General features: G+C 40.3%; 1 protein-coding gene and 1 long non-coding RNA gene across 3 annotated transcripts; both read left to right on the forward strand.

The window, feature by feature from the left end:
* Positions 1-3623: 3623 nt before the first annotated feature.
* tmem192 (transmembrane protein 192) lies at positions 3624-25888 on the forward strand. Of its 2 annotated transcripts, none has more exons than XM_034188353.1 (6): positions 3624-3742; positions 6957-7112; positions 9290-9551; positions 9663-9785; positions 23258-23363; positions 25078-25888. In XM_034188353.1, exons 1-6 carry the CDS (start codon positions 3713-3715, stop codon positions 25187-25189), a joined length of 789 nt encoding a protein of 262 aa, XP_034044244.1. In that variant the 5' UTR covers positions 3624-3712; the 3' UTR covers positions 25190-25888. The 2 variants fall into 2 exon arrangements, with proteins under 2 accessions (XP_034044244.1, XP_034044245.1); XM_034188354.1 differs by having other exon boundaries at positions 3631-3742; positions 6960-7112.
* Positions 18759-20785, forward strand: LOC117526302. The gene is made up of 2 exons (XR_004565255.1): positions 18759-18855; positions 20290-20785. It is a non-coding gene; the product is annotated as an uncharacterized LOC117526302 (long non-coding RNA).
* Positions 25889-25915: the final 27 nt, after the last annotated feature.

A 25915-nucleotide genomic window follows, 5' to 3' on the forward strand; every position in this document is an offset into this window, starting at 1 on the left:
TCCTTCAATACAGTGCAGTTGCCTTGTTCCTTTTACAGAAAAGTACCCCCAACAAATTACGTTTCCACCCCAATGCTTCACAATTAGGACAGTGTTCTTGGGGTTGTTCTCATCCTCCAAACACAGAATGGAGTTGATACCAAAAAGCTCTATTTTGGTCTCCCCTGACATGACCTTCTCCCATGCCTCTTCTGGATCATCCAGATGATCACAGTTGAACTTCAAACGGGCCTGGACATGTGCTGGCTTGAGCAGGGGGACCTTGCTGCCCTGCAGGATTTTAAACCATGACGGTGCAGTGTGTTACTAATGTAATCTTTGTAACTGTGATCCCAGCTCTCCTCAGGTCTTTCAACAGATCCTCCTGTGAAGTTCTGGGCTTTCTCTGAATCAAAATTACCCCATGAGGTGAGAGCTTGCATGGAGCCCCAGACCGAGGAAGACTGACAGTCATCTTGTGTTTCTTCCATTTTCTAATAATTGCACCAACAGTTGTTGCCTTCTCACCAAGGTGGTTGCCTGTTGTCCTGTAGCCCATCCCAGCCTTGTGCAGGTCTGCAATTTTAATCCTGGTGTCCTTAGACAGCTCTTTGGTCTTGGCCATGGTATATAGGGTGGGGTGTGATTGAGTGTGTGGACAGGTGTCTTTTATACAGGTAACGAGTACAAACAGGTGCAATTAATAAAGGTAACAAGTGCATAATAGGAGGGCTTCTTAAAGAAAAACTAACAGGTCTGTGAGAGCCAGAACTCTTGCTGGTTGGTGGATGTTCAAATACTTATTTCATGCAATAAAATGCTAATTAATTATTTAAAAATCATACAATGAGTTTTCTGAATTTTTTATTTAGATTCTACAGAATAAGAAGCAATTAGTTAAAATTATATAGATTAAACGTGTATATTAAACAGTAACTGCGGGCAGGGTCGGACTGGGAACAAATTTCGGCCCTGGCATTTTTCCTCTGGACCAACCCACTATTGGCCCGACGAATCCACCCCCAAACACGCACACCCACCCGTCCATACCGAACCCCCAATGAACAAATACTATACACCTAAACACCATGAACACACACCTAAACACCATGAACACACACCTAAACACACACTTTCACTGTCATTTCACCTTGATCATAGTACAAAACGCTGACCCGGCGCCACGAGGGGGCATCCTGATAACATTAAAGGCAATTACATATTTTGACGAAATTACAAGTTTAAATGACTATATATATATATACATCACACTGCAGTCATTGTTAAATTATTTCCTTTTGCATTTATAATAAACACTTGTATTTATTTAGTGTTTGTTTTTCTGGTTGAAATAAGATATAAATAATCTACCAGACTTCAAAAAATATACAAGTTTCCATGTTATTTTATTTGTCTAAAAATAAATGTCTGAGGTTCCTTATGTTAAACAAGAAATTATCTAATCTGAAATAACAGGTGGTTTCAATACAGATGAAAGGTTTCTAAAGAACCATTTATTGATTTATTTACCTATTTTAATTACAAGTGTTCTAAACTTTTTTAACAGTAATCAGAAATTTTGAGGTAACATTTCCAATAATTTTTCTTCAGAAAACTGCTCTATAAATGAGCAGTCCTGTCACACGTTAATGTTTTGTACAGATCAGTGGTTTCTGCACCAATTGGATTGGTCCAATCCATTTTGTAGAGATCGGTGTTTTCTGCCACGAGTCTTCCGTGTTTTGGCCCGACGCGTCGTTCCTATTGGACAATGCCAAGGTACGTCACAGCTCAGCGTGTCGAAAGTTGGCGCACCTCATCTTGACAGAACACTGACTCTGTGGTATGCAAGAGATCACTTGACCGAGTGTCTATACGTTCAAATAATAATTAAAAAAAATACTGTCATCTTCACTCTTAGTCAGTCTCTTACAACGGTGCAGTGTAAATACACGAGCTTTCCAGGAGCGCACGTCTCCTCCGGTGCGCACTATTTTTTTTGGGGGGGGGGGGGGCGCGACCCCGCCCCCTGTGATAAACTCATCGCCCCCTTAATATTTTTTTTTCTGGTGCCGGGTCTGACAAAACGGAAGCAAATGCACACAAGCGGAAAAAAGTTTTTGTCTCCAAAGTGTGTGTGTGTGTGTGTGTGTGTGTGTGTGTGTGTGTGTGTGTGTGTGTGTGTGTGTGTGTGTGTGTGTGTGTGTGTGTGTGTGTGTGTGTGTGTGAGAGAGAGAGAGAGAGAGAGAGGTAATGTGTAACCACTGCTAGGATTCACACAGCAGCAAATTAAGGAGCTGAAGTCCGTAGCTGTTGCATTTAAAGATTAGCAAAAGTAAAGCACAGTTAATTAAGATAAAAGAAACGATTCCAACCTTGTATCAGTAGAAGAGCGGAGAGAAGTCCAGGCGCCGAGGACTCAATCCATTCACAGGGGCGGGAGCGGCCGCCTGCTCTTCCTGCAATCTGATTGGCCACCCTGTATGCTTCTCCATTGTCATTGGCTGTTGGTCATGTCAAGCATTGTGTTCGATGTAAGTCTCCGTTGTGTGATCAAACGGAAACAAAACTGAAACCTAGAATAAGACTGCGCCGTGTATGAAACACTACAGAACTTTCATTTTGACACAAATTCCGGAAGTTGCTCTGCAGCTGCGCCGATTAAATGCTGTAGCTTCACCGATCACGGACTTTCCTCGTGTTGACAGCAGCGCGCGGTTCGAGAACACTGTATATTTCCATAATCTCTATAAATATAGGAAGGCCGGCCCACGCACGTCTAAACGTGCAGCGGCCCACCGGGCAAATGCCCAAAATCACAGATTATCAGTCCGAGCCTGACTGCGGGTGTGTTTGAGGTTACAAACAATATTGCATATTTTGGTACTTCCATCTAAAGGAAGCAGGGCGCAGACCTTAAAATGTGAATGAGTCATTCTGTCAAGTTTTAACTTAAATTATAAAAGGAAGAAATGTCCAATCTTGATTGACGATTAATGTTAACATTTAATCATGAGATATTGATAGATTATTTATGCTGTTGCTTAGTCATGATTCCATGCGGTGATCTTTGGTGATGACAAGCTGAAAACATATACAATTTATATATAATACGGTAAATTGTATATGTTTTCAGCTTGCATATATATATATATATATATATATATATATATATATATATATATATGGAGTATCAATATGATCTATATATCAGTAAAAATTATATATAGAATATCAATATCATGAAGGTAAATTGTCAAATTAACACAAGAACAAAACGTCCTGCACCAAACCATATTTACACATGTACAAACTTGCTCGTGAAAGTTTTCCAGCGAAATGCCCTAAAAGAGAAGTGAAAACAGAGCTCTCTGCAGCTCTCAGCAGCTTGTTATAATACTAATAAATAATAATACATTCTATTTATATAGCGCTTTACACAGTGCTAAAAGACACTTTACAGAACAGAGAAAATAAAGAACAAAGCAACTTTATTATAGAAAGATAAAAAATAAAAATAAACGAATATAAAATCAAACCTTCACTGTGCCTTGTGATAGAATCACAACGATGACCGGTCCAAGATGGCGGCCGCATTTCTCGCGGTCCAGCAACCAATGCGGTGTCTACTCTATAATTTCTATGGTGTTTACGCTTACAGTTAGCGTGTAAGCTAATGTTGACAGTTATTTGACAACGTTCTTCCACCCAAACTAACGCACTTTCAAGCGAAATGGAGACAAAGGGACCGTCACTTCATGTGGTATGTAAAAAGTGTTCATTGTCTTTCAGTTGACACACTGGTGTTGATTTTTTTTACGTAGAAATGCGTCACTGTTAGTGGAGCTAAGCTAGCTCTGTTAGCTTTTTCAGTAAACTGAGATAAGAAAGAAGCGTAAGCGATCACCTAATAAAGCATGACATCTAACAGGCATCATTTGTGCTACTTGTGATTACTCAGTTGTATGTTTCAGTGAGAAGTAACAAATGCGTGACAGAACAGCGACGGAGTGTTGTACACTGCTGCCATCTATAGGCTGAACGGGGCTTCTAATGCTTTAAATTAATGTAACCTTTATTTTACCTGATTAGTCCCATTGAGATAGACTTCTTTTGCAAGGGAGATCTGGACAATTACTGCATGTCTTTAAATGTGGGAGAAATTGAACATGCAAACTCTACACAGAAAGGCTTTATATAATGGCTAAATAACTTGATTTTTTTTAATGTTGAGACCTGATTATCTCATCATTACTTGTTTAAAATTATTCTTCTATTTAGTTGTTCAAATTCAAAGAGGTTATTAAATGAGAAATAGAGTCCACAGTCGCACTGAGCCGTGTCCTGGCAAGGAGGCGTGGTCACCATTTTAATTCCGGTGTTGCAGACCAAACGTCTGCCCTAAAAATCAGTCTGCCTAGCTTCACTGCACATGCATCATCAGCCGTGGTTCACCGATGATCATGTCATTTCTGCTTAAAACTGCACTCCAGTCATCATCTATCTCAGGGACAGATATCTGAAGCTTTTGTACAACAATCATTTCCACATAAATTCAGCATTATTTCATTGAAAAAAGATGGAGGAAGTGATCAGAGCGCCGCAGCACCATGAACTCCTAGCTGTTGCATTCAATGCGCCGCTGTCATTTCAAAGTGTCACAGATTATTGTCTCGTTTCTGCTTAAAACTGACTTTAGAATGATTTAAGAGGTTTTACCTTGTCATGTGATGGTTAATAATCCCATTAATCCATTTAATCGCTTTGGGTTAAGAGTTCGTCTCAGACGAGCTGCTGTGGTCGCAAATGACGCATGCACAGTAAAGGCAGGTGGACCAATTTGTAGGGGGGGGACCGTTTGGTCTGCGACACCGGGCAACTCAGTAAGCAGCGCCCATAGACGCTCAATTAGTCTCATCAAGAAACAGGTGGAATATGCCGTAAATAGGGCTGGGCGATATGACTTAAAATTCATATCACGATATAAATTGACTTGAATTGAATCACAGTATTGGTATATATCATAATATAAACATAAGTGTAAAAGTTATAATGGAATTGTTTCCGAATGGGTCATATAGTCCCTTTGCAAAGCTAAATTGATTAAAATAAATAAAAATAACAACAAAAAACAAAAACAGCTAAAATTAATTTTGAGCAGCTGATTCTCAGACTTCACACCGGGCGCGACACGAGCGACTGCAGCCACAGGTTGGCATGTAATCCCTATGTAAGGACGCATTTTGGCGCCAAACCGCGCAGCGCGACGCGTTTTGCGCGTTTGTGGTGCGATATTGCGTTGCGTCACATCACGTTGCCCTCCTCCCCAAGTTGAAAAATCTGAACTTTTTTGTCTCTTCGCGCTGCAATGACCAATTAGGGACTGAATATGTAGTGACGTGGAGATGTCTGGAGTTTGACTGAAGATGTGAACATGTCCAGTATCTGGTAGCAGCCTGTGAGCAGGACTTATGTCTCTTTTGTCCTTTATTTCACAATTATGAGAGAGTTTTTGGAGCAAGCAGCAGCACCACAGCAGCGGGGAGCGGAGTTTTTTCCTTTTCTATTTTTTACGTGCGCGCGCGAGTGAATTGTCTGTGGAGAATATTTTATTAATTAACTACACAGATGTATAATAAAACAAATGGTGACTGTTTTCTAAACACAGTTATGACAGAGTTTTTGGAGTGAGCAGCAGCGGGGAGCGGAGTTTTTTCCTTTTCTTTTTTTACGTGCGTGCGAGCGAATCGTCTGTGGAGAATATTTTATTAATTAACTACACAGATGTATAATAAAACAAATGGTGACTGGTTTCTAAACACAATTATGACAGAGTTTTTTGGGGGAAGAGTGAGCTGCAGCAAGCAGCGGAGTATCTTTTTTTTTTATTACTATTATTATTGTTTACATGTGCGCGCATGAACAGGACAGTTGGTCCTCAAACTGGGTCCCGCAGATCATCCAGACACAGCTCCTGCAGCAAATAATAGTACTCCCTGTATTGGGAGCTTTCCACAACAACTCGCTCCGTGTGATCAAGGTCCGTCATGATGACTTGACGCCGAGCGGAATGGAAGCTCCTCCTATTTGATGACGCACCGGGGCGAATTTTCGCAGCAAAAGTCCACCCAAGCAGAGCGTCACACCGGGCGAAGGAGGCGCGTCCGTCGCCTGGCGACCCACACGAATTTGTAGTGTCTGATCGCGCCCGGTGTGAACGCGGCATTAGACATGTATTTTTGTGCAGGAGGCAGTGTTAGTTTGTCTGCTTTTGGTGGCGTTTTATCCAGAAAGACCTCAGAGACACCACCACGTAGGTTGATGATCCTGATTGGCTCATTTTATGGGGTTCCACCAGTGATAAAGCAGAAGGTGTGGGGTTTTTTATTTTATATTTTGGCAGTCTGTTAAATATCTTGAGGATGTCATCCCAAACTGTCATAGCCATTGTAAACTGCGTGCGGCTTCGTGCAAGTGCGCAAAGAAAATTTTGAAATGTTAAAACTCTCTGACACGCATTATGTGAACTTCATGTGAACATTGCGCAATTGAAAACACTGCGTGTGAGTGCGAGATGTTAAATCTATCATAAACATGGTTTTACAGCTGGTCATATGAAGGAATGAACATGTTTTACCACGCTATTACAATATAAATATTACAAATAATTACCTTTGAAACTGTTCCAAATGTGTTTTCCACCTCATGAAGTGCACGACAGAGAAAAGCGGCAGCTTGAACGGTCCTCTGTAATTCCGGAAGCGATTAGAGGTGTTTTCAACAGCCAATCTCTGAGAGAAAATGATTAGTCCACTACAAAATAATTATTTTATATATGCAGCGTTCAGTACACAAAGCGCGGCATCCAGCTGGGAACATAGTAAATGGCATTGTCACGATGAAGTGCGCGGGAGTGTGGGGCCAAAATGTGTGGAAAATGTCAAGGCTCCTTTAGAATAATTTGGCTTTTCTTTCAGCAGGCAGGCCCCTCAGGGGATGTAACACAGAGCGTGGATGAGGAGTCCAGGGTGGATGAACCTCTGATCTCTGCTGACGACCTTGACTCTGCTATTACGGAGAAGTTTCTGGTTCTGCCAACACTCTACCAAGCTGCCCTGCTGTCCCTGCTGCAGGTAGGATATGTAATGTTTAATGTAAAGTATTGTTGTGAAAATAGCTGAAAAGGTTGCATCCAGCATGAAATGGGTACCATTAAATTTTTAGGCGACTGGGTGAACGGAACAGAATTATGATTAGGGATGGGTACTGAATCCCAGTATTAAGTCGGGCCCTGGTGCTAAATTATTAAAGACTGGAATATTGATAAACTCTGCCCCTTAACTGTACTGCTTTCAGTACTGGAGAAATTAAGGAAAGAAATTGAGACTATATACTACAACCCCTGGCAAAAATTATGGAATCACTGGCCTCAGAGGATGTTCATTCAGTTGTTTAATTTTGTAGAAAAAAAAGCAGATCACAGACATGACACAACTTTCTGGCTTTAAGAAACACTATAAGAAATCAGGAAAAACAATTGTGGCAGTCAGTAACGGTTACTTTTTTAGACCAAGCAGAGGAAAAAATATGGAATCACTCAATTCTGAGGAAAAAATTATGGAATCATGAAAAACAAAAGAACGCTCCAACACATCACTAGTATTTTGTTGCACCACCTCTGGCTTTTATAACAGCTTACAGTCTCTGAGGCATGGACTTAATGAGTGACAAACAGTACTCTTCATCAATCTGGCTCCAACTTTCTCTGATTTCTGTTGCCAGATCAGCTTTGCAGGTTGGAGCCTTGTCATGGACCATTTTCTTCAACTTCCACCAAAGATTTTCAATTGGATTAAGATCCAGACTATTTGCAGGCCATGACATTGACCCTATGTGTCTTTTTGCAAGGAATGTTTTCACAGTTTTTGCTCTATGGCAAGATGCATTATCATCTTGAAAAATGATTTCATCATCCCCAAACATCCTTTCAATTGATAAGATAAGAAAAGTGTCCAAAATATCAACATAAACTTGTGCATTTATTGATGATGTAATGACAGCCATCTCCCCAGTGCCTTTACCTGACATGCAGCCCCATATCATCAATGACTGTGGAAATTTACATGTTCTCTTCAGGCAGTCATCTTTATAAATCTCATTGGAACGGCACCAAACAAAAATTCCAGCGTCATCACCTTGCCCAATGCAGATTCGAGATTCATCACTGAATATGACTTTCCATCACTTTCTATCCACAGTCCACGATTGCTTTTCCTTAGCCCATTGTAACCTTGTTTTTTTCTGTTTAGGTGTTAATGATGGTTTTCGTTTAGCTTTTCTGTATGTAAATCCCATTTCCTTTAGGCGGTTTCTTACAGTTCGGTCACAGACGTTGACTCCAGTTTCCTCCCATTTGTTCCTCATTTGTTTTGTTGTGCATTTTCGATTTTTGAGACATATTGCTTTAAGTTTTCTGTCTTGACACTTTGAAGTCTTCCTTGGTTTACCAGTATGTTTGCTTTTAACAACCCTTCCCATGTTGTTTGTATTTGGTCCAGAGTTTAGACACAGTTGACTGTGAACAACCAACATCTTTTGCAACATTGCGTGATGATTTACCCTCTTTTAAGAGTTTGATCATCCTCTCCTTTGTTTCAATTGACATCTCTCGTGTTGGAGCCATGATTCATGTCAGTCCACTTGGTGCAACAGCTCTCCAAGGTGTGATCACTCCTTTTTAGATGCAGACTAATGAGCAGATCTGATTTGATGCAGGTGTTAGTTTTGGGGATGAAAATTTACAGGGTGATTCCATAATTTATTCCTCAGAATTGAGTGAGTCCATATTTTTTCCCTCTGCTTGGTCTAAAAAAGTAACCGTTACTGACTGCCACAATTATTTTTCCTGATTTCTTATAGTGTTTCTTAAAGCCAGAAAGTTGCCATTTGAAATGACTTTAGTTTTGTGTCATGTCTGTGATCTGCTTTTTTTTCTACAAAATTAAACAACTGAATGAACATCCTCAGAGGCCGGTGATTCCATAATTATTGCCGGGGTTGTATATAGTCTATAGTATATAGACTCAATATAGACTATACACTATATTATACTATTGTCATTTCCATTTTTGCAGTATTTGTTCCTCACTTGCATAGGAATGTTTGATATTGTGACAGCTCTGTATCAAAGTACAATCTTTCTTTGTTCCTTGTGTTTGAGACTATCATAATACATGCCAGTCTGAACAGTACAGTATCTTCAAATGCACTCTTCTCACATTTCTTTTTTTTTTTTTTCTTCCCCCTCCAGGTTATTTTTGTGGTGTTGTCACTGTGTGTGGCATTGCTTTGTTTGTTGAGATTTGACCAAGAGGCAGTGTGCAAAAGCGTCTTCGGTAGTGTGAAAGAGGAGAGTGCCATTGTGTTTGGGAAGGTGTGTTTGTGGTTGTTGCTGCTGTTGTTCACTTGGAGCATGAAGCACCATCACAGTCGGGCCAGGAGCCAGGGATACCTGTCTGTCTACAGACGGATGCAGCATCTAAAGCACCTGCCGCTCACCATCCACTCCACAGGTACCAATGTCTATTTTCTCCAAGGGAACACTTCACATGTACTGATCAGGTGTCTCCACAAGGGGTCAGTAATGCTGAAGGTAATTTATGTTTTTGTGCTCATGTATGCAGGAAATGTGTTGCTGCTACTTTCTCTGGTTTCTGGACTGTCGCAGACGGTCTTTGTCTACATACTCATAAGTGTTTTGTGTGTGGAACTCTTGGTGACATTGCTGTTCCTAATTCATTACATTGGTAAGCTAATATAATTGTTGTTATTTTACATTGTTCTTACTTTGGGAATGCATTATGACTAGTATTCTCCCTTCAAACAAAAACTTGAAGTGAATATATAGGAATCACCTTGTCTAGCCGTCCATTAGTCTTGTAAGAACACAGTGACAGCACACCATATGAAAATGTGTAGGAAGGAAAATAATTCCAGTCTAGTTAACTCTTTGAGGGAGAGTCAAAACAAACAAACAAAAACACAACAAGACAGGAATTGGCCTATAGGTGGTGGTGGAGATGCACTTGCAAGACAAGGCCAGCGTGTCAAGCCTGTATGTCCTGAAATAGATTTCGTTAAGTGCTTTCTATAAAAGGTTCTTAACTTACTTTTAAATATGTCATAGTTGGTGGAGTGGCCAGTGTTCCTGTGTGGAAGAACATACACAAAATAATATGGAGGAATAAATCTTAAGGTAAAAATCAAGTGGATTGATGGCCATTGAATGGATTGTTTAAAAGGGGTGACATGTCTGATTGATGTGCATCAGGCTGTTTATGGGTTTTACACACACATGCACACACTGTCCTGTGCATGGTGCAGACCTGACATCTTTTGTGTGCAAGTGTTTGTATTGAGGATAAAGCGCAGTGAGTGGGAGAGGCTCAAAGAGAGGTGCAGACTGATGGTTTCTCCAGTTTGTTACAGCAACAAGCAAGCTTGCAGACATTTAAAAATGCATGAAATGAAACTTTCCTCATTTTCATAAGCTGAGGTTTTATGTTCATAGTGGTTTTGTGTTGTTTGAAAGTAACTGTGGAAAGGTAACTATGAAGGAATCCTAGCTGATAATAGAAGACCTTACACATTAATTTGTCCATTCCTCTAGTATTTTTCAGTTTTTACTTTTTCTGAGCAAAATCTGTTACTTTTTGTTTGTTACTTTGTATCTTTGCACATTGTTTGTGGTAGGATGGTTGGCTGTGTTGTGCAGGCACATCCTAATGATTACATTAGACCCCCTACACTCCATCTCCGCACATTCGCATCACAATACCTACCCTGCCCTTTTCAGACCTGGCAGCATGACAATCAGCCATTGGGTTCTGTCCTTTTTCTCTCTCTTTAGTCTAACCTTTTCTTTCACATCACTTTGAGAAAAGATATCTGCTGCTCGACCTGAAATTGAATTTAAGGATATAATGAAGTTGTTCTTGCGCAGATTTGCACATCTGGTATGAACACTGTGCGTCCGTTGTTCGATATCTACAAACTTAACTCTTTTTTTTTTTTTTTTTTGGCACAGGGAATATATACGGCGGTTGTGTGAGCAAGCCCACTGTGTACACGACTGTCAGCTTTGCTGTACCTACAAAATTCTGCTCAACAGTTGAAGCTAAAACCATTTTTGCTGCAATCAGTGTTGTGAAGGTGTCGTAGCACGGACCCACAACAGGGGGCGCAAATGAACGGACAATGACTAAACCAAAAGGTAACAATTTAATGTTGTGACACTACACAACGAAAAGACACAGAAAATATGCACAGTCAATTAGCACCAGGTGACGTGTGGCAGGCTCGAAGATAGGAGACCCCCCCGACAAGAGAGAAGCCGTACTCCACACGGCTTCCACCACCAACGGTCTGAAGAACACCAGAGCCGCCAAGTCCCGAGTCCCCAGGTGGCCTCTGTTCCCGGCTGTCGACCCTGGTACTGCTGGCAGAAAGCAAAAACAGGATGTGTGAGTGTGAGTCCGCACACTCAGTAATACACAGTCCAACACTGATGGGAGGGAGCACCTCCACCTCCAATCATACACTCAAGCAGCTCCTGTCAGTCACTTATCTGGAGGGAGTGGGAGGCGAAGACGTCGCGGTTCCCACAACACGCCACTCCAACAAAACTGTCCCACAGGAATAAACGGCTGCAAACAGAGATCAAAACGTGGATTAATCCAAATACTGCAGAGACGGATTACCTCAGGAATGGTAGTCGATTTCTCGGCGAGGAGGTGGAGTTGCAGTCCGGCTTTTATGGTGGTGATGATGATGAACGAGTGACAGCTGGGGCAGGGGATGAATGACAGCTGTCACTTCTTCTAGGTCTGGCGCCCTCTCGTGCTTGGAGCCCGCACTCCAAGCAGGGCGCCCTCTCGTGGTGGTGGGCCAGCAGTACCTCCTCTTCAGCGGCCCACACAACAATCAGTTATTTTTGTTGTTTCATGCTTACCCATTAGTTCATGATATAAACTAAAACAAATAAGACAAAATACTATTGCCCTAAATACGATTAAACATACACAGAAAAACAAATATAGTTGTATGTAAAAGTTTGGGCATCCCTGATGATTTCCATGATTTTCCTTTATAAATCATTGGTTGTTTGGATCAGCAATTTCAGTTAAATATAATCATATAGCAGACAAACACAGTGATATTTGAGAAGTGAAATGATGTTTATAGGATTTACAGAAAGTGTGCATTAATTCTTTAAACAAAATTAGGCAGGTGCATAAATTTAGGCACCCCAGCAGAAAAAAAAAATATCAATAGCTCCTCCTTTTGCAGAAATAACAGCCTGTAAACGCTTCCTGTAACTTCCAATGAGAGTCTGGATTCTGGTTGAAGATATTTTGGACCATTCTTCTTTACAAAACATCTCAGGGTTGTTGGTTTCTGAGCATGGACAGCCTGCTTAAAATCACACCACAGATTTTCAATAATATTCAGGTCTGTGGACTGAGATGGCCATTCCAGAATGTTGTACTTGTTCCTCTTCATGAATGCCTTAGTAGATTTTGAGCAGTGTTTAGGGTCGTTGTCTTGTTGAAAGATCCACCCCCGGCGCAACTTCAACTTTGTCACTGATTCATGAACATTGTTCTCAAGAATCTGCTGATATTGACTGGAATCCATGTGACCCTCAACTTTAACAAGATTCCCAGTACCTGCACTGGCCACACAGCATGATGGAACCACCTTCAAATTTTACTGTAGGTAGCAAGTGTTTTTCTTGGAATGCTGTGTTCTTTTTCAGCCATGCATACCGCCCCTTGTTATGTCCAAATAACTCCATTTTAGTTTAATCAGTCCACAGCACCTTATTCTAAAATGAAGCTGGCTTGTCCAAATATGCGTTAGCAAACCTCAAGCGACTCTGTTTGTGGTGTGTACGCAAAAAAGATCTCTTTGTGCAAAATGCGCTGTATACTTGAACGATGCACAGAGACATTATCTGCAGCAAGATCATGGTGTAGGTCTTTGGAGCATGTCTGTGGTTGACTGTTCTCACCATCCTTCGCTTCAGCTTATCTGAGATTTTTCTTGGCCTGACACTAAGGGCCTTAACTAGTACTGTGCCTGTGGTCTTCCATTTCCTCACTATGTTCCTCACAGTGGAAACTAACAGCTGAAATCTCTGAGATAGCTTTTTGTATTTTTTCCCTAAGCCATGATGTTGAACAATCTTTGGTTTCAGGTCATTTTAGAGTTTAGAAGCTCACATGTTGCCACTCATTAGAAGATGCAAAGAGGGGAAACATTTGCAAATGGCCACCTTAAATACCCTTTCTCATGATTGGATTCACCTGTGTAAGGAGGTCAAGGGTCAATGAGCTTACCAAACCAATTTTGTTTTTCAATAATTAGTGCTAAATGTATTCAAATCAATAAAGTGACAAGGGTGCCAAAATTTATGCACCTGCCTAATTTTGTTTAAATAATTATTGCACACTTTCTGTATGCAAATACTAGAAACTTCATTTCACTTTTCAAATACCAGTGTGTTCGTCTGATATATGATATATTTAACTGAAATTTCTGATCCAGCCAACCAATGATTTATGAAGGAAAATGATGAAAATTATCAGGGGTTTCCAAACTTTTGCATATAACTGTATATTTTGTCAATCAAGAGTACAGTCTTCTCCTGTAGTTGATAGTAGCCCAGTCACACCACATACTTGTGTTCAAGATAATACTAGTGTGTTTAAAGAAGTGAGTAAAGCTCAAAATCCCTCTAATAGCTTTTACTTCCATACACACAAATGCATTGGGAACATTTCACATTCTATTCCAAATCAAAACATGAAGAAAAACAGCAGAATATTTAAAGAGGAATCCTGCAAATGGTGATACAAGCAACAAAGTCAGTACAAGTACTTCTTAGACATACTCTTTTGAAAAAACTGACTGGGCAGTTGAATTTTCAGTTGGCGGCCACGTAGGGGTTAATTGAAGAATTACAAAGGGGTCAAAATTTTAAAATGTTTCAATCATATTGAGAACTACAATATCATATTATTTGTCTGATCACAAAGATTCCAAAAAGTTATCATTGAATGTTATGGGATGAAAACAACAAGAATGGTGACAAAGATCAGTTTCAGTTTGTACAGTGGTCAAAATTTAAAGTTGCTGCAATTATGGTAAAAGTTATGCAAATTATTGGTTGAGTTAATAGGGTTTTAAAAAGGGATAGTTTGCACCATGTGAGTTATCACCTTACGGGGTAACGTATGTCACGTGTGGATGTCAACATTGTTTGACCTTGTCTTTGGAGACCAAGCATTCAACACAGTCAAACAATTCCATTTATTAATCATTGGATTGTTTTGACTGTGTTGAATGCTTGGTCTCAAAAGTTATTAATCGTAAAATAATAATTGTTGGAGTAAAGGTCGACTTTTGAAGACATTTTTTAAGTGTAGCCTGGCTCACGTACTAATACGATGCGTCTATCTGGGATCCATCTATTTGGAACTAAACCTCTTTGAAAGGTCTGTTTAACTGTAGGATGGAGAGGTTCACGGACATGCCAGTGTGCATATCTCTAAATCTCAACAACGTGTTGTTTGGACTGATTATTCTACTTATCTTGTCCATGTGTGTTCAGTAATGCATCACAACAAAGTCTGGTACCTCAAAATTAATCTGTGACAATTCTGCCTTAGTAATTGGTTATTTAGAGTTTGTTTGTTTTTTTGTTTGTTTTTTTTTTAGTTTGACGTATTTTTGATTTAGACAGCAGATGTTTTCCATTGTTATATTGTTAATTGTGGTCAGTAACTGCCATAACTTTGAACAGTAATTGACAGTAAATTAAAATTTTTGCCCAGATTGTGGCTGAAACACTGTTTAGGAAAAGATGTCAAGGATAGAAAGAAAGAAGAATCTTTATTGGATATAAATAAATATTAAAGGTGTATTTGGCAGCTGAAGGGCACAGATTGAGATCAAGATACCAGAAAGGCAATGAGAAGAGATAAGGGGCATTAGGATTTAACTTAGCCAAAGGGAAGCCCCCAGCCCACTCCACCCAAACACAAGGAGAGATGTAGCTACTCTCACATTGTCCTAGTGTTTACAGTGAGGGTGATCCAGCATGTGAGGGGGGTAGGGGGGAGTATCAATGTTCAGCCGCCACATTCCAGGTCAGATCAGTGCAGTCAGGCATGACTCAAACTGAGCAACGCCTCGCAGCGCAAAACTCACAAGCTGGAATGCACGTGCCTCAGATAATGCATACTTAAGGTGCCATTGACTTTGTGATAATAAAACGCAACTAGAAAAGCACTCAGTTTTTTTGTCTGCCTAGACCAGCCCCCTACATACCTCAGATGCACTGCCCCTCAGGCAAAGCCCCGCCCTTTTACAGAGAAACTTGACGTCAGTTGTTGAGTAACTCTCATATCATGAGTATAAAACTCCCAAATACAGGGGTAATGGTTGGGATTTCTAAATCTATGCAAATTTTATTCTGGAAGAGCGATGAAACTGCATCGTTATTCAGACTTGAACACAGATGTATTATAGCTTTCAATTTAATAGACTCTTTGCATGTCATATCCGCGATATCATAGAACCAACTTAGGCCTCGGATGGCAACCATTTAGGCAGACAACCAGTCGATCCCAACCTCTCAGAAATAGCCATCTATCTGCCATAGCCAGATGGGTGTTCCCCTAACCTTATCTGGCTGTCATATACATGAACACTGCCTGGAGAAACAAACCACATTCTCAGAATGTCAGAGCTGACGCTGTCACTGGAGTAATACTCTTCACCTGAATGCTAACAAACCACTTGTTTGACACAAAGTCATTCCAGTGGTACCCAACTGTCCCCTGAAAAGACCTAGTCCCAAAGACGTCCAGTCAGCACCTGGTTCGTGTCACTGTCTCACAACTGTACAGTAAGACAGAATGCACTAGGAGTCTAGAAACTTTGACATTCGTTCTCCTGTAAAGGTTGAGTACTCAATGAACACACTTTACTTTTCCAAGAATGTATTGTAAATCCTCGGTCCCACCGAATAATGAAGGATGAATAATGAGCCACGCAGCATGTATTTTTATTTTTTATTATTTTTTTATTTTTTTGCTACGAGAGGATTTATTCAACTATCGTGGGAGAATGGTGGCTCTTAGAGGCAGTATCTTCAGTTAACAAGGCTCATCTCTGAGCATGGTGCTAATTTCAAGATGTTCAAAATTTAGCAACAACAGCGTGGGGCAGTTTGTGTATGAGTTACTACGATAATTAACGAGGATTATAGAAGCATGTTTGTGGTGCGGACGAGGCTGTAAAAGCCCATTATCCGAGCACCTGGCATCTGTTTTTGGGTCAGCCCTCTTGCGCACACAATTCCACCTGCTTTTTTCCTCCCTCTCTCCTGCACCATGAAGTAGAGAACAGATTTGAAGCAGCTAAAAGGTACTGGAACGTCTGTTTTTGGACTGCGTTTAAAAAAAAATGTGACAACATAAATGCTGCTGTGAATTGAAAACCCACACTTTAAAGGGACCAAGTGTGGGAGGGCTGGAGGTTTAGACCAAACCCATGCCTAAACGTGCACCAACGTCACATTATCATGGCGCTACATGGATCATATGTGGCTTGACGTGGATCATACGCGGCGACACGAGCTACTCGAAGCTGGACGGGGCTCAAATGACAGGTTGGCCATGGCTCACTAGAGGCATATGCAAAGTACAGATAGGCACATAGAGGCGCCTTAGTAGCGGATATGTGACTGCTTAAAATGTGGATCATTCTTCAAATAATTGCTGCCACACCCATACATGGCTCATTATTCATGTCTTATTATTCGGTGGGACCCAGGCTTAATCCACCCAATCTGAGTTAATTTAGAACTGGATTAAACTGCCTTTTCAGACAATAGGTCAAGCCTGTAGAGCCCTATATACTTTATTTATACTGTTTCCACAGTACATTCCAAGTGGGCAAAAGACAACCCAAATTACCCAGATGTGTAAGGATGGGGCATATGATTTTAAAGCAGAAGTAACTATAAAAAGTATAAACTGTGACAATAAATGCATAAAAAAGGGAATTTCATCATCCTACTCACTTGTGGGGAAAAAAAATCATTGCTTCCCTTCTTTCTCCTGTTGTGCAGGCATAAATAAATCTTCTATGATTTACATTGTAGATTAGACACTGTGTGCACAATTGCTCAGTATTAAGAGGTGAACCCACATTACACAACAGTCATTAAGACTTTTTTTTTTCTTGTTGTCACAGAATGTCCCCAGTGTGTTGGCAATCCCGGATGTGTTTGGGCGTTAGGGTTATCCTCCATTGTCACCCGTGTGTCCAGAACATTGAGTCACAGGCTGTTTACAAAAAGCACACAACACACACGTAACACAGATTTGGACTCTGATCATGTGGTGGATGCACAGTTTTGACATGGTCAAGGAAACAGTCACTCATGCACAGAACTATTTCAGTGTTAATTGCTTGGTGGGACAATGTAGTTTTGTTATCTTGGAGGTGCGAACAACAAAACAATCGCTTACGTTGATTATGAGGAGGAGGACAAAAGGGAAAAAGAGGAGAACAGCTCTGTGGTGTTGAAGATTTGGCCGTACGCACTCCTGGTGATCACCTGTGATCTGAGTCGGTGCTTGTCATACATATAGTGGATTATTATTATTTTTATCTGCAAACAGAGGATGATCAAGATGCAGTGTTTTCAGTTCATGCACTATTTGAGGTCATTTCAGTGGATTGTTTTACAGAAGGTGTAACTGCATGAATGTGTGTAGTCTGTTTGGTGCATTCTGATGCAACAAAATACTACAACCAGAATAACTCATCCAAAAAAGGATTTAGTAATTGACTGTACGATATGCATAATAAGATTTTCATGGAAGTGGAAGAGGAAACATTTTGCAGCTTTGTGCCCTGACCATGATTCATGTTAATTAATAAGGTGAGAAAACAGGCCTGTTTTAACCCAAATACTATTAAATTAATTGAAGACAATATTATCCAAGTAGTGATTGTATTATTAGTAGCAGCTGTTCATTGAAACAGTCGTATCACTGATGTTTTTGGTTGGTACTCCTGTTTGTGCTCGGCAGTCACCTCTGTGCACAGAAAAACACCTTTTGGAAGTCTGTCAGTTAGGAAGCTTAATATTAAAACATCCTTTTACTCAGCAGCAAGTGAACACTCGTTTTATCTTTTCCCTACCTCTGTAAGTCTGCTCAGACAAGTGCCAGCAGGCCTACCGTGGCCATAGCCCAGAGCTAGTCAAACAAACAAATGACTTTGCAGACCCACACTGAGTTCACCCAAAAGGAACAATGCCATTACTGCCAATTTTACTGTGGAAACAAAAGCTTTTCCATCACAGTAACTGGGATGCATGTCTCAGTGCGCATGACCGAATATAGCTCTCGTGCACTGGGATCATCTGTATGCCTATCACTGACTCTCATGGTGTCCATTGATGGAAACAAAGAGGGATGCAGTACTTTTAAGCCAGTTGTGAACCCAAATGATGTACCTGGAGCTATACTATTAACTCATCATTCGAAGCAGCAGCAGTAGTGGAACTATAGACTAAAGATGGTTTAAGTGCAGAAATGCAAGTTTAAAAGGCAAGAAAAAGGATAGGATAGGATAGAGAGGTAAAGTCCAACTAACTAGCACTTATGACTGAATGTATATCTTGCTTATAGGTATTATTACCTTGTGAGTGATGGGGAAAATTACACATAGAGGTCATATATCAAATGTTCATGAATGCTTGATATTTGGCCTTTTTCCATGGGAAAAAAAATTGTAATGGGGATAATCTTGGCTATACAGCTCACATGAGTACACCCGATTTAGGTGAGTATTTACTAAGTTACTTTTTAAATATGGTGGTCATGATTTTCCTGCAAGTTGTGGACAAAACTGCTACAAGTATATTCCAGTGAACCTAGATTGCTCAATATTTCTTTTTTTTCCCCGGTGGGTAAAAAAACTGGCATAATGGTTAACATCTTGCTGTGTATTTCTGATGTGTGCACCCAATTTTCACAAACTTTAACCCTTGTGGGTTTGATGGAAAAACCCGTTGGTATGTCTACCACGCAAGTTTCCTTCCCCCCTGCAAAATGGCTACAGCAGACTCATTGAGTTGATGTCAGCTTGAACTTACTAAGCATTCCCTTATTTCCAACCCTTCCAATGTTGTGAATCCACTTGTTTCTAAGCGTTGCATTCTTAGGACAAACATACAACTTCAAATGTTTATCCCTGAGATAGTTATTGAAGCATCCAGGGACACAACACGTAATCCTTGGCATTCTGAGCCTTTAGTTTACTTTCTGAGTGTGTCTGTGCCTCCGCAGCTGACATGCACTTCCCACAATCCCCTGCGCGACCAAAACCACAATATGGCAGCTGTGCATTCCCACTATTATGACACATGTCTACAAGACATATGTCTGTGTGCATTGTGAAAAAACTGGGTCTGTCACATAGTATGCTACCCTTTACTATAAAGCACGCACGCTAAAAATAATGTTGCTTCTGTTTTTTTTTTTTTTTTCTGGTACATACATTCATAATAATTATAGCTCTCAAGCACTTTAGCTGTATTTTGCAGACATTGGAGGTTTACAGCTGTGGCGGTGTGTTCTCCTTTAGAGGTGTGCAGCAGTGGCCGACTGACCTCTCTCATCCTTACGAAGAAAGGGCTCTGTAGTCTCACCGCACACCTGTCCTCCTCGAATCATCATAAATGGAACATTAGTTTTGAGATGATGTCTGAAGTTAATACTGTATCATCATTATAATAATCTTCATCCTGCACCCGTTGTGGGATTGAGGGTGCTGTAACTGTCAAAAACTTTTAATTCTTGTAGGTAGTTGATTTAAATGTTTTTGCAGGAGGTAGGTGCCAGACTGCTGCATGACTTTAGACCTTTTACAGACAACAACAAAAGTAAATTCAAGGTTGACTAACCGCTGACTGTCATTAATAAAACCATGGGAGAAAGTAATGCATTACAGTCTGCATCCTCAAAAACGTAACGCATCTTTGACAGAAAAGAGTAGAAACAACAATGGGTCCAACATCAGCAACAACAAAGTGAGTATAAGTAACAGTAAATGTGAGACGAGAACAACAATAATTGATATGTAGAATTACTGTTTTCATTTCTGCTGATGTGAAGGTTATAATCGCATAAATGACTGACTTTAGTGTCACTGAGCATCAGTAAGGTCAAACTTGTGCGACCCCTAGTGTTCAGTTTAGTAGACATTTTAGTCAGATTTGGCTAATGGCATCCAAACCTTCCAACAATTTTAATGAAAATCTGTTTATACCTTGTCAAAATAACATGCAGAAATTTAACCTGCTACTTTGGCTGAAGTAATGAGAGATGTGATGCCTGCAGCTATAAAGTCCATGCAGGAAGACCTCGTTCACCTTCTCTTTGAAGTGCGTGTTGATTGTTAAGTGTGTGCGTGTGCATGTTGGTGTGTTTGTGTGTCCCTGAGGTTTTCTGTATGTTTCTGCCTCTTCATTTTAACATGAATACATTGTCCTCTATAGACCTCTGTGCACATCAAAGCCATGACTGAGCCTTCAAAGGCTCATCTCTCTACTGTGCCTAGTCAGAACTTTTAACATCATCTCTGCAGGCAAGAGAGATCTCAAACACACACACACACACACACACACACTTCCCCACTTGACTTTACTGACATATATGAAGACGAATGTTAGCTTGTTAGTATAGTTATTTTTAATAGCTGTATTTCAGTTTTCTTTAGTTTTTCTTAGAAGCATTTCAACACAATTTCAATTTATTTAGTTTATACAGTGCCAACTCACAACAAAGCTGCCTCAAGGTGCTTCACACAGATGAGGTCTAACCTTACTAGCCCCTAGAGCAAGCACACAGGCGACAGTGGTAAGGGAAAAACTCCCTCTGATGTTATTGAGGAAGAAACCTCAAGCAGACCAGACTCAGAGGGGTGACCCACTGCTTGGGCCATTCTACCAAAAAGGTTTACAATACAGAACATAACACAACAACAATTGATGAGACTCCATGCAGGCATTTGTGGCAAACTTTAACTTGTTACTTTTTCATGTATAAATGAAGTGTTAACTACAGTAACACCATATTAAAAAACTGTGAGTTACTATATAAAAGAATAAATTCCTGACCGCACTGTAGGTTTTAGATGTCTTCATGTTTTTCCATCATTAAGGGTTTTTAAATACATGACCCATCTAAAGGAGGCTGTAAATTCCTGTCTTTTGCTTGAATCTGAGCCAAGTACCCTCAGTGTAAAGTTGACAGTCTTAAACTCAACTATATCCTGGACAAAGCTTGTGTGACGCCACCCATAGGTTTTGTATAGAGACCTGGAACAACCGATATGAAGCCTATATTTTTGTTGACTGCCCGGTGGTTCTCTTAACAATTTACTTTGATCTGGACATTAAAAGTTATGGGCTGCTTATTTTCTCAGTGATCATGCATTAACGGGACTTAATATATCAGGCTACCGATAGCTGCTAAAAGTGTTTGACGGTGCTGCTTCCTTAACAGTAGAAAATATAAAACTGGAGTTTGTTCACAAATCATTTGTTATGGACAGTGATGACGCAATGATAGTGAAGGTTCTCTCTGATCAGTTGGTAATCTTCAGTGTTTTCACATTACCTTTTGGTGTCTCCTCAGCTTGTTTGGAACTACGAGAAAGGGGGGAAAAATGGGACTCTGTACCAGGTTTGACCATTCTCAAACCAATAAATGCTGGTCAAGTTAAAAACATAATCTGATACACCTCAAAATACATACACTACAGTGCGATTCAGGAGTGATACTTTTTTGTGTGGGGTGATTAATGCACTGTGGATTGGCGTAATTTTTTTTGCCATTATTATGTTATGAATAAAGCCAAATGCAAAGCAGAAATGACACACTGCGAAGGTGCAGTGGGCAAGATGCAGCAGCACGGGAGTAAAAATGGGCATTTAAGAAATCTGACAGTTTCACATTGACCCTTTGAACGTTTGATAGTTTGAAGATGTAGAAGTAGATGTGTAACCGTTGAGCCAATTCAGGTTAAAATCTGGTGACTGACCACTTCATACAGGCCCTTCTTCATGGTGCAATTCGATCGATTCATGTGTCTGTGTATTAATTATGCTGTACCTTTTTCTTCAAAATCGATTTCTTATTGCACCCATTTAAACTTGGGATGGTGTGCAGATCATTACGTCCGCCAAGGACATAATACAATCATCTGTTTATTTATTTGTCTGTCTGTTAACAAGATTACGTCAAAACTCCTGCACAGATTTTGACGAAACTTTCAACACAGATGCATACGAGACTGTGGAAGATGCCATTAAATTTTGGAGGTGATCTGGATCCAGATTCTGGATCAGGATTCACTTTATGTAGGTTTGAAGGATTACTTCAAAACTACTTCACAACCACATTTGCACCACAGATAGATATTGGGGTATGGAAGACTCCACTGAATTTTGGAGGTGATCTGGATCCGGATTGGCGGACGTCAGAAATCTTTGATTGCTCTTGTTATTTTGGATTTCATTCTGTTTTAATGTTTGTCAACTTGGTTTGACACAAATACCAGACAAAAGCTTGCTCACAGAATTTTTTTTTTTTGTCCTCCTGCTCTCTTTTCCACCCCTTCATTATCTGCCTTGAATGTCTGTCTCTCAATTTCTGTATTCTCACACACACACAGACAGATACAGGCCCTCATTATGCAGGAATGTGCAATGTTTTTTTGTTTTTTTTTGGATTGTGTCGCTGTGGATACTGAATGAAGATGGCGCTCTTTAAAGCCTCTCTGACACTTTCCTCAGGCTAATGAGGCTCCATCTTATCAGTACTGTACCACATCTCCATTACTTGCTCTCTTGCCCACATCCAGTCACACCATGAACGTGTCCTTGATTTACTTCTGTTCACCATCACTCCTGCACACTACAGACCCACACTTTACTACTAACACCGCCCCTTTGTAAAGGTGTGTGAGAATTAGAGATTTGAGTGCAGGATATGGCAGCTCATAAGGACTAAGTGCAGGATGTAACAGCCTGAACGTGTTTAGGACAGAGGGAGGAGCGGAAAACAAACGATGGTGTGTTGATTTAATTACATAAAGCGCTAACTGTGATTTTTGTTTGTCTTTATAGTCAGGGTGATGCAGTTCAACAGCGCCAAGCCTGCTCCAGACGTGATCCAAGAAGTGCGTTTATACGGCGGCAGTAGCACAGTCACGCCCACTGAGACTGGCTTCAGGTACACAACCTTTAAACTTCTTTGAATCTCTAAACTTTCTCATCGTCTCATACCGTGACTTGTACACGCTGTTATATGTATTTAACAGTGAACACAGTCTTGCCTATTTAACTAGTTGGCTCTTTTACTTCTTTTAGAAGTATTTTTTCTTTTACATTGTTGTTGCTGTTTATGCACCAATAACACCAGATCAAATTCACTGTATGTGAGAACTTACTTGGCAATAAATTCGATTCTGATTCCAATTTCTGTCTCTTGGTTATATTTCCGGTTTTCTACCAAACCAACAGGGTTGGGTAGGATTACTTTAAAATGTAATCCAAATGTATTTACATACATACATGTAATCCACATGTATTCTTTCAAAGTAATCCTACCCAACCTTGCAAACCAATATTCTGTACCCGGGCGTTGGAATGCCTACCCCCTTTTTTAATGAAAGTTGCTTCAGTGTGCCTACCCCAAATTAAATTTAGTTTGTGATTCCAACACATTGTAAAAAGCAAAAAAAAAAGTTTTCACAAAGTTTTTCCTGTCGCTTCTACATCTTACCATTGACAACGTCATCTGTGTGCGCTGGTCTTTCCAGGGTTCTGTAAATGTACCCAGTGACCCAGAGTTACTTTTGGTTTACATGTTTATGTATTTTATTTTATTTTATTAAGTCAGCTATTTATAACATGCATGCAATTTTATTTTTCATTAGTAGTAGTTGCGTGACAATTGCGTCAATTTCAGAGTTGCACATGAGGTGGAACAGATCTGGCACCATCTGATGCTGAACTGGTGAGTTGTTTGCGATGAAGTCAGACATTTTATAGAAGTATATGGATGGGGTGGGCGTTCCGATGAATGCAACATTTGCCACGTACTCATGTATCCGTCCACCTTCTTTTCTGACAGAATTTAATGTCCCTGAGTGTTCAGACTTGTACGTATGGTAATTTTCCAGGAAGCAGAAGCCAGAAAAATGTTCAAAATACATTACATAAACATAAATTTTGCATTATTTGTAATAGTCTTTCTTTTTGCTTTGGATATGACCACCGCCATTTTTGTAGTTTTTGTTGGGCTCGTTTAACCATGTGACAGATAGCCCTTCATGAAAGTGGGCCAAATTGATAGGAAATCTGTTCGGGACTTTATTAATAAGTCTCCCTGACCCAATATCAGGGTGTTTGTATTCCATTTTGAGCACATTTAAAAACGGTCACAGTCATTGTGTTTTGTTCAAAGAATCTTGTAGCAGCCGTATTCAACATCCAGTCATTATGTGAATATTATATGACCCAACGTTGGCAAACCTTACAGTATTCACTGCAGTTATCCACTAGTCCAAAGTTTTTTCATTTTAAATCAATGTATGGCAGCAATTGCTGCAGAAGGTATGGTTGCTAAGCTAGCATGATGCAAGCATCACCCTCTTCTTGTAACTTTAATCGTGGTTGGCAAAAATTAGGAAAAAATCATTTCTCTTTCCATGTCTGGACATTTTTCCCCCATTTACACTAATTAATCGATTAATCATTTCAGCCTCGACTCACCTGCTGAGTGCACGGTGAGGTCACTTTCCCACAGACGCACTTTGACATCTGTTAGCAGTGTGTGTTGCTATGATTCCCGCACTTGTAGATCAGTTTGATTAGATCAGAAAAGTATATAAATCAATCATTAATAGATCTTTAATGTCTACTGATGTGTTTTCTGTTTGCAGGGGCGGTTCCCGGCTGGAGGAGGTGGTGAACAAGCAGGCCGACCTCATAGAATACCTGAAAGACCACAATGCCTTACTGAGCAAAAGGCTGCTGAACCTCAGCGCTCAGTAGCACTGAGCTCCAGCGTCTGCCTGTCTGCGCTCTGATCCCTCACACTCTGCAGAACCAGTGGACTTCTGGAACAAAGAAACCCGATCCCTTTAACATCCAGAACTGCACAACAACAAAAAGAGATGGGATCTGTGGATTTGAAGGAAAGGATTGTGCAGTGAAGAAATGCTAGAGATAAAACTGATGGTATCTTCGGTTTATTTGCGTGCATGTGCACCTGTCCACGTAGAAACTGCAGAGCTTCACTCTCTGTGGCATCCTTACCTGATTCCACAGATAATGGCAAGTGTGAGATGAGCTGAAAGTGGAGCGGGCTTAAAGAGGAGGTGGCAGGAGGAGAAGTCATGGGTCACAGATCAGAGGTGAGGGCTTTCTTTTTTTCTTCTTCTTCTTTTTATTATTGTCGACCCATGTTGACCCTTGTATATGGGCGCTTGTGGTACAGAGAGACCAAGAGACGCTGAAAATTTGTTTTAGAGATCATCTCTGGTCAGGAGGAGCTCTGAGGGCAGCAGAGGTGATCATAAGGTCAGATAACACTGAAGTAGCTGTAAAGTGCCATTTTTATCCACTCTTACAAGGTGAAGGCTTTAAAATGGTGTGGTGGTTGTTCTGTTATTTTGTTGCTGTTTTTTTGTATTTGCACTAACTGAGGGTTGTGTATTTGTGATCAAATGCCAATAAATCTTTTATATTCTCCCGTTTTGTGTAATTGGACCTCTTCAG

The sequence above is a fragment of the Thalassophryne amazonica genome, chromosome 15 (assembly GCF_902500255.1).
Source record: "Thalassophryne amazonica chromosome 15, fThaAma1.1, whole genome shotgun sequence".
In the NCBI taxonomy this organism is placed as follows: Eukaryota; Metazoa; Chordata; class Actinopteri; order Batrachoidiformes; family Batrachoididae; genus Thalassophryne; species Thalassophryne amazonica.